The 10,270-nt window shown below is 40.5% G+C and overlaps 1 protein-coding gene across 1 annotated transcript; it reads left to right on the top strand.

The window, feature by feature from the left end:
* Nucleotides 1-144: 144 nt before the first annotated feature.
* On the top strand, nucleotides 145-5,504 carry HMGN1 (high mobility group nucleosome binding domain 1). The gene is made up of 6 exons (XM_082221367.1): nucleotides 145-340; nucleotides 874-894; nucleotides 996-1,025; nucleotides 1,122-1,172; nucleotides 2,893-3,024; nucleotides 4,368-5,504. Exons 1-6 carry the CDS (start codon nucleotides 326-328, stop codon nucleotides 4,413-4,415), a joined length of 297 nt encoding a protein of 98 aa, XP_082077493.1. The 5' UTR covers nucleotides 145-325; the 3' UTR covers nucleotides 4,416-5,504.
* The last annotated feature ends 4,766 nt before the right edge of the window (nucleotides 5,505-10,270 follow it).

Here is a 10,270-nt window from a genome sequence, read left to right as displayed (position 1 = left end):
CGCGCGCGCCTCGGAGCGGGGAGGGGGCGGTGCCGAGGAGAGCGTGCGTGCGTGCGCGCGCGCCTCCCCCCTCCCTTCCCATCCGGCTGGATCCTGTTGCGGTGCCGCTGGCGCTGCTGGGATGGTCGCGGGAGGAGAAGGGGGGTCAGACGGGCGGGCGGGCACACTCTTGGTCTGTGCGCAGGAGTGAGAGTCGGACTTCCCAGTGGGGCTGGAGTAAGAAGTGCCAGCCGCCGCCGCCGCTCCCGCCGCCCGACGATAGGGAACAAATAAAAGCACAAGGGAAAGCCGAGCGCCATCGTTCGGCATCGCCGCTTACTCCGCCATGCCGAAGAGAAAGGTTGGCGACGGGCGCGCGCACACTTTAATGTGCGCCGAGAGCGCGTACTCCCTTCTCCCTCCCCGAGCTCCTTTACCCTTCTCCTTCCCCTTGTAAATGTAATATATTTATATATAAAAATATAGGCGAGCGGGCTGTCCTTTCATACTGGGGGGGGGGTTCTTTTTTTCTGCGACGACTTCGTCGTGAGGGCCCAGTTTTCGCGCTCCTATTCTAGAGGGGGGAGGGGGCGTGACGGTTGTAAATGGCCGCGAGGTTCGCCGAACTGTGGCCTGTAACGTCTCGCGTGCCCGTTCCGCTCGGGCAGCCGAGGAACGACCGTCGCGCAGGTTCAGGAACGTCTAGAACTTTTACGCGGTCGTTGGTTAAGGATACGGCCTCAGGTTCGAATTCTCGACACAGCGGCGGGAAGGGGGGGGCGTGTGCGCGGTGACGTCAGGGCCCCTGGACGGTGTAAAGCAGGCGTTAATGCGCATGCGATGTTTCGCTCTACTGCCCCCGTTCCTTTCTCATACTTTTATGTTCCATTGCAGGTGAACGCCGCTGAAGAAGAGGTAAGTAGGAAACATTTGTATGGTATTTTAAAGGATCCAGGAGGATTGTTAGTATTAAGCAGACCATTAATACTGTTTTCTTTTGCTTTGGTTTGCTGTAGCCAAAAAGGCGATCTGCACGCCTGTCTGCTGTAAGTATAGAATTGCATTGACTTCTTATTTACCCGTTATGTTTATTGTGAATATTAGAATCAAAACATAATAATTGTGTGGTGTTTCTCTTTCAGAAACCTGTCACTGCCAAAATTGAAACCAAACCAAAAAAGCCAGCTTCAAAGGTGAGAGGTTTTGGGGAGGGATACAAACAAGGTGTCTGAAATTCTTTTTGGAAGCTGGCTGAAGATATTATTTCATTATAAAATGAAGCAATGTTACTACATCTCGGCAGCAGAAGCAGAAAACTACTTTGGGACACAAGTCACGATTGAAGTGTGGTCACCCTATGGGGCGCATTCCACTAATGGTGAGGTCAAGGGTGGAAGCTGGCATGGCAAAATTCATGCCCATCTGTCCCCCTGATACAATTCAAGGTTCGGTACTGGAAAGATAAAAGCTGGGGCTCCCGATTGTCCATATGCAGCTGCGGCTTGAATTTGATGTGTTTTCCTGCCGTGCTACTTTTGGGGGTTTGGATCCATTCAGGAATGATTAGGAGCTCCTGAACTTACCAGATGTCTGCCAAAAGTAGCATAGCAGGAAAAGGTGCCAAATTTAAGCTGTACTAAATACAAGTCACAGCTGCAAAGGGATTTTCATTTGTTGTATTTGTACACCGTTTTTCCACAAACTGAATCATGCTCAAAGTGTCTTACAACAAAGAAATGGATGCATTTAAAGCAAGCAGTACAAAAACAATTTCTTAATAAATCAAAACAAAAACATAGTAACGTAAATTTATGTGATAGCTACCTAGTGTAGGATAGTGGTGAAGAGTTTTCTGATGAATTGTGCCTTGGTCATGAACTCACTAGCTGGGCTTGGCCAAACCAATACAGTATATTCTCATTCTTTCCCTCACCTTGGTAGCATGGGGATAATGTTGTACAGGGTTGTTACAAACATTGCTAGCATATTGTATGTTTAAAATGTTTCATATACCAAAGTGCTCCTTTTCACTGAAGGCTCTGAGGATACTTCTCTTGGTGGTTTCCCAGCTGTTTCCTCCCACCATTCCTCTCTAACCAGTCCATGCATCACCTGAAGCAACCATTTTGCTTCAGCATCACTGAAAAGGGCAAGAACATCAGATTAATTTGGGTCTAAACTAACTGTTTTATGAACTCAGTTGCTGGTTTATTTGAACAAATAAATAAATAATCTACAGTTTAAGAAAATAAAGTATTTTTTTTGGGGGGGGGGAGAATCCTTATCCAAAGTATCTAATATCAGTTTACACAGGAAAATGTAGGGCGGTATCCAGTGCTGGGCGAGACCTATTTTAGTATTCCATATAGACTAGTGGTGGCCAAACTTGGCCCTCCAGCTGTTTCGGGACTAAAATTCCCATCATCCCTAGCCAACAGGACCAGTGGTCAGGGATGGTGAGAATTGTAGTCCCAAAACAGCTGGAGGGCCAAGTTTGGCCACCACTGATACAGACTGATTGTAGTACAAACCTTGGAATAACTTAAGAACAGCCAGATATGCTCTCACCATGCTAACAGCTTAATTTTCCAATGAATGATGCTTTGCACCATGCATAGAAATATATGCAGTGAGTCCTGGTAATGTGCTAAGACAACATTGCACTAAAAGAGCACTCTTTGGGGCTAGATGCACTCTATGTGAGCCAGCATAGCATTCCTAGCACCTTAGGTCTTTCCAAACATGTTTTAATCTGATTAAGACCAGTGCTTTTTCTGGGACTACTCAAGGGTACACAGTAGTGGCACCTTTTTTGTCCTGGAAGAAAAGCACTGATTGAGACCACAAATCTTCACATTGTGATGAATGCGTTATTTTAAAAGACTAAATGCTGATTGTCTTATTTCACTGCAGGATAAGCCTGAGGAAAAGAAAGCCCCAGCGAAAGGGAAAAAGGGACCAAAAGGTAAACAGGCTGAAGAGATTAACAATGAGGAAGTAAAGGATAACTTGCCTGCGGAAAATGGAGAAGCAAAAAGTGATGAGGTAAATTTTATGGCTTTGTTGTGTATTCTATAGTTTTCTGGTTTAAATTCAAAATGGCTGTTTTGACTTAACTGGCAGAGAGAATGTCCCAGCATTGCCTTGTATGGATGTTGCATGAGGACACTTAAAACAAATTTAATATCCCTTTCCACTATCCCAGAGAAAATATTTATATTGGTAAAGGATGCTAATGAGGTAGGAAGAAGTGGAGGAGGAGTTGGCATTGGGTTTCATGCCTCTGTATACCTGTTTCTGGAAATTGCAAGTGGGGAAAGTGCTGTTGCACTCTGGTTCCGCTTGCGGGCTTCTCATAGGCATTTGGTTTGCTACCATGAGAATAGGCTGCTGGTCTAGATGAGTCTTTAGCCTGATTCAGCAGGGATTTTCTTACTCTGGGTTGCTATGCATTTTAGTAAATTCTTTCATCCTCCACTAGCATCTTTCAGTAGTCACACTAGTGGATCTTGCATTTTTTTACGACTAATATTCCCAGTCCAGACTCTTGCCATCCTGGATGATTGGGCCACTGTAGACCAATCAGTTCACCAAACGTATGGCGAGTGTTATAATGAGTTCCCATTCTACATTTAATTTGTATATCATTTCAAAAGTAAGCATATACTTAACAAGATGTTTTATTTCTAAACTAGTCAGAAATATCATTGTTATGAATCACACAACTATTTCAAGTCCTTGAATTTAAAGTTACTCTGTGCCAACTGAAATGAAACCTAAGGACAAGCATTAACCTAACTTTTAAGTATAAGCTTGAGTATTTGGAAAGTTCATCATGCATTACAAAGTTCTGCACGGAATTTGTATTGTCCAGTAATTTTATGAGTAAATGTATTCTTTGTTAATCACAATATAATCTTTTAGCAGGATATGAGTGCAGAATGAGTATCTTTGATGTGACTACAACATAAGAAAGCTTGATGGATTTTTAGTGAAATTAGTATGGAAAGCAGTACTGAACATTCCTGAAAATCCACAGAAACAGAATAAGATAACTCAAACTACAGCTGTAAACTGAAATACCATAATGGAATATGAGGTTCATCAATGTGGGGCTATGTGTTCAATATTTGACTGTAGATAGACCATTAAAAGCAATGTTTTTCTACTTGTGGATTGTATATATTAATCCTTTGTGGCCAGTCACTCTCAAATTGGTTGATAAAAATGTTTTGGCTCTGTAATAGCAAACAAAAATTATGTTGATCCTACCTTTCATGCTTAGAATACCAAATAGCTTTTAAAACAATGTTTTAATAGTCCTTGGGTTTGAACTTTGAAACATATATGTATAACCATTGTTACGTTAAACTTTTTTCTTATTTCAGGCCCCAGTATCTGATGCAGCAGGAGAAAAAGAAGCAAAATCTGAGTAACATCTTGTACAAAGTCTCTTAATCAGTGGTTTGTTTGCCACCATCTTGTACAATTCAGAGGAATATTTTTATCAACTATTTTGTAAATGCAAGTTTTTTAGTGGTTTTAGAAAAGACATTTTTTAAGCATGAGGGGATCCCTCCCTCAATATCCCATTTAACGTAGTTTTGAGTGTAAATGCTTTGTTTTTAAAAGGTAAAAATCATGTACTGGTTGTCTCTCTATATAACCAGCAATTAATGGAATGTTAGATTAAGGAGAAATTTCAAAATATTGATTACTTACAGTGCTATCCTATACATGTTTACTTAGAACTAAATCCCACTGGTTTCAGTGGTACTTATTCTTTAATAAGTGTGCATAGGATTGCAGCCTTAACATTCCAGAGGCCAGGGTGGGCAACTTGCAATTTACATGTGGCCCTTTAAAGCTATTTTTATGCAGGACTTCAGTTACTTTAAATTTAGCTTTGTTTCCTTAAATTTTTAGCCTTTACAAATAAATTTGAATATATGATGGAAAGATATGCCCAGCATATGCCAATATCGTCCCCAGAGGCAAACAAGTTGCTCACACCTGCTGTATACTGTGGGATGGTTTTTGTAATTGTTAAAAGAAGCATAGCACAGATAAAACGTTGACATGGTGACAAGTAGGAAAATGTCTTTACACTTAACACGTATCCCCCTCAATTTGTCATCAGTAGAATGCTTCCTCAGAAAACCCAACTTGTTCCCTGGTGTTGGATCTCCCAAATTTGTTTTATCTGTGACAAGAGTTATTTTTGGTAGTGGTAGTTTATTTTTTCAACAGCTTTGTAACGTGTTGTGAACGGTTGGAAATCTGGGTGTGTAGTGTGTGTGGTGTTCAATTACTGAGTAGATAAAATTTCTGGTTAAGCAGACATGACTTTCACATGACAGTATTTGAGACACTGGTACTTTTCTACTTTGAATTAATGGTCTATCAAAGAAGTCATAATTGTCAGATGACTGGTTTACATTCAAATTATTGGAAGAAGAATCAGTACAAATAGTTAATGTCTGTGGTTCATCAAACAAGATCCAATAAAATATTGGTCATAAACATTTTGTGAGTGTTTCTCTTCAGCTTGACTGAAAATTAACTGGGATGTCGATTTTTAAAAACAAGCAAACATGCAGTTGTATTCCTATAACATAAGCTTTCACTTTAGTGAATGAAATTTCATTAATCTATGGTTTTATAGCCATCCCCAGTATCTGTTGTATGGCAGCTTAGGTATTATACGCAATGTTTCCAGCCTCTTTTTGCATGGAAGGAGAGTTGGAAAGATAAAGTAATGAAGAAACTCCATTGATGAAGCACACAAAAGTAAAGGTGGTCCTTAGCCTTTGCTTATCTTTCTTTGACTCATGAGCACAGCATTGCTGAAAATTTGTTAGCAGCAGGCTCTTCTAAGAAGTGAAATTCACGTGACGACAAACTTGAAAACTCTCAATGGTAGAAACGTGCCTATATTCCCCTTTATTTATATCTCCTCTCTTCATAGTCCAAATAAGACTCTGAACAACTACCGAGATCAATAAGACATTCTGTACCCTCAGGTTTACAATCTAAATCAACACAAAGGAAAAAGGGAGGGGGGAGCAAACATCACAGTTTTAACAATTTCTAAAAGCAAGTCCTATTCAGTAAATCAAAGGGACTTATTCCCAGATAAGTGGTGTTAGGATTGCAACCTAAGGCACTAGTTCTTATATGAACAGCAAAAATGAAAATGGGTCCCCCCCCCCCCCCGAGCTGATGGGTTTTCTTGGTTTCCTAATCTCTTCTGATGAAATGGCTGCTGCCTGACAGGTGACATTTAATGGAGTGGTAAGCCTGATGGAGCTAGATTCTCAGAGCTTTAGTAAGCACTGTATAGTTTTGCCATTATGTGAAGTTCTCAGAATCCAAACAAATAGCACAAACTTTGGAACACTGAATACTCTACTGAAAACTTTTTCAGTAAGACAGGATCAGTGGCACAGAAAGCATAGCTGCTATTGAAATAATATGTGAAGGAGAATGTTTGCCCTGTAAAACTTGTAGGTAAGGAGAACAGATGAATACAGGCTTGTTTTTAATATCCTGACATAGAAGCACTCTGAGTCTTCTGTCCACCATAGAGATAGTTTTTTGCCAGTTGGATAGGGGGAGGCGGTTTGTAAAGAGATCCAGCATATCTTAACAAGCATAGATAGTGACACATTGTCTGAAGAACAAGCCTTTAAAGCCAAGACTTGCCAAAATGTCTCCATTTTAAATGTGGATTTGGCAAGGTATCTAGTATAGAGCAGCCTCACACCCTGATAATTCATGAGAAATTGGTGCAAGCAGTTACCGTATTTTTCGCTCTATAACATGCACCCGACCATAACATGTAAGTAGTTTTTAGAGGAGGAAAATCCGTAGGCATGCCACCCATAGGCATTCCCTCCATAACACGCACAGACATTTCCCCTTTCTAGGAGGAAAAAAGTGAGTGTTATGGTGCAAAAAATACGGTAAATATTTCCACAGAAACTTATTGAGGAACACATCCATCTTGAATGACACCAACTTCCATCGAGACCTATTGCAAGATACGAGTTCACTTTTGCAATCAGTGAGGCATCTGGAGGCTTCTACTACAATAGGTTATTAGAATATGAGTAGTCAGGGACTGTGTCCCTCAGGAAGCTTTAGCAGCACATGCAGAAAGGAGCTTCAAGCAGCTTGGCTAGAAGCCAAGTCTTACAGAATCTTGTCTTAAAATCACATTTGAAACCATCATGTCTTGGAAAAAATGGGGAACACCATGGGAAAGCCTATGTGAACATGGCACAAAGTCAGCCAGTCCAAGGAGATAGAAGATCCATCAGGTGAAAAATACTTCTGCTCTAGATGGAGCACTGGGGGGGGGGGGTTGATTGTCAAACAATGGAGGTGACAATAGCTTCCACTGGTGTGGTTCCTCCTCCTGCAAGGCTTTCCTGAAGGTTCCAGGTGCTCTCCCTCCCTCCCGCCCCGAACCATTCTTTGCTTTCCTGTCAATTTATAGTCTGCCCTGAGTACTTTGCATAGTTCAAAAGGAAGGCAGAAGTGACCCTGATTATGGCCAATAAGGGTCAAAGACTTTCCTCAGCATACTGTGAAACTACTGAAGTCAGTACCACAGGCTTTCTTCCTCTGGACCTCTTCTATACTCAATCTGCTTGTCACTTTGAAATTCTTAAACCTTTATTGACATATACACAAGATTCCAATAGGGTTCGGTACAATAAAATCACTCCTCAAAACCTGCATCTTACACTTAAGTTAATGTACAACATTCATGAATCCTCACTGCATGTTGCAGAAACCTGGCTACTATCTCCATCTTATCCCCATCCTGATTAAATGTAAGGAAGGCTACTGTACATTTGTCTGAATGCCACTCCCTAGGGCCTAGAACAACCAACATAGATCAAATAGATACCAAGGGCAGTGCAAAAGAACGTGTGGCTGATTCGATTTGTCTTATGTCCACAGGGGCTCAGAGTATTTTCAGGAATCTAGTAGTGTGGGATTTGTGAGGACCTCGGCAGCTACAAGGGCGTGCGGTTAAGGAGATGCTGGTGATGTTCTTTCCAGTACAATGCAATAGCTTGTTTATCTTTTAGATATACCATACGTCACAAAATATCAAAATAACCAACAATGCTAGAAACATAACATACAGCTTAACTTGGCAGTAGCTACAAACTACACATAAGCTTACTGAAATTAGAGTCCTCATACAAGACCAAGTCTTGATCGTGTATTCTAGAGCTGCAGTACTGAATAATTTTTCTCCATACAGGCTACAACCTTCTCTGTCAATGGATGGTTATTAATTTAGGCCTGCCTTGCAAAATAAATTTTCATAAATTACTAGCCCACAAAAGTTGTTATTAGTCATCCTGCCTGTACAGGCCTATTCATGGTGTGTTACCTTATTTAACTTCTGAATCTCCTAAATTATTGAACCAATTTCACAAGAAAGAATAAGGCAATATGAACATCCACAATAAAAGATATAAAACAATTTTGTTTATCAAAATGTTTTCAAATTCAATATAGATACCAACTGGGATGAAAATCACTTAGGTGACTTGTTGAAAGATGGAGGTTTTCAACAGGCACTGAAAAGTATATGCCTGGTATGTAATGAGTATTCCAAGGGGTAGGTGCCACTATGCTAAATGCCCAATTCCTACAAAACCAACCTCCTGATGAGGTATCTAAATGAGGCCCTCTAGTGTGGTTGGGTATATAAGGTGTGATCTTTTAGGTATCCTGGTGCCAAGCTGTGTAGGGCTTTTGTACACCAATGCAAAACTAGAATATTAACAGGTCTCACCCATGCAACCTTTTTACACATTCATTTGCAACAAAACAGGAAGTATTATCGAGTTTTCCATTTTGCCTGAACCAGGAAACCATGGTAAGCAGCTTCAGAACAAGCCAGGATATGAACCCAACTTCAAATCATAGATTTAATGATAATAATTAAGTGTCCTGTTTCTATTTTCTGATTAGTTTAAATCAAATTAGTAAGTTAAAATACCTCCCCAAAGCGTCCCTGGATGGCAAGAAAATCTTTTGAATGACTTGCCAGCTGCACTGCGTGTGGAACCTTTGTAAACTACCTCAGTTAATTATCTTAATTGGTCCAGCACCACAAGTTGTATTTAGGTTAATTACCATTCTCATCTTCACACTTTAATCACTGATAATAATAGATTTTTTAGCCTGGATTGTTTTATATACATATTGTGATAAATTGTTGGTTTGGAACAAGTCGTGGAATGGCTTCTCATTGTTTATATTTTGGTACCAGGTATACAAGCATCTTTTTGCGCCAGCCTGGGTGGTGGATGAGAACTGAATATCCTTCCCATTGTAGTTGTAGGTTTCTCTTGATTCTGTTTCATTTATAGTCTAGCAATGTTTATGTATTCCATGATTTGAACTGGAAAGGGTAAAAATAAAAAACTTTGTGACATAGTAAGCTTCCTGCTTAGAAGGCTTTCCCTATCTGATTTCACTTCTTACTACTGGGCAGGGTGTAGATATTTAAGATACTCTTTTAGGCAGCAACTTATGACATCTTAACTAAATAATCCTCTATGAAAAAATTCCTTCCAGTAGCACCTTAAAGACCAACTAAGTTAGTTCTTGGTATGAGCTTTCGTGTGCATGCATCTAGAAGGATCTGGCAACTTCTGTTTCAGTGTATCTGAAGAAGTGTGCATGCACACGAAAGCTCAAACCAAGAACTAACTTAGTTGGTCTTTAAGGTGCTACTGGAAGGAATTTTTTTATTTTGACTATGGCAGACCAACATGGCTACCTATCTGTAACTAATCCTCTATGGTGTTAGATATAGGCTTAAATGGTCCCCACTCGTTTGTGTGTCATGATGGGCAATACTAATTCCGTAACCAGCTTTATCATTTCTTCTTGTGAATGTAACTTATAATGCCGGCCTTGGTTTGGTTTTTATGTGTTTGTCTTATGAAGTTCAATTTTATTATTTGGGTTATAGGGATAACATTCAAGAAAGATTCTAAAAGAAACCAAACAAAGGGTGGGAAACCACATGCTCCAACTAGGCAAAACACTTACAATGCCCCTACCAAATAACACAGGCAAGTAAAAAAATCAGGCAACAACCCCCCTCCAAAACCTGAATTAACATTTTTTTTTTAAGACAGGCAGGGGTGCTGGTATCTGAGGCAGCCACAGTGCCAACAGACATGACGCTGGGAACTCTGAGTCCAGAACAAGAGCACAACCATACACAAGTTGCCATTGGCCCTTATTTAAG

This window comes from Podarcis vaucheri (assembly GCF_965113315.1).
Source record: "Podarcis vaucheri genome assembly, chromosome: 4".
Taxonomy (NCBI): domain Eukaryota; kingdom Metazoa; phylum Chordata; class Lepidosauria; order Squamata; family Lacertidae; genus Podarcis; species Podarcis vaucheri.
This window is presented reverse-complemented; position numbering and strand designations above follow the sequence as displayed.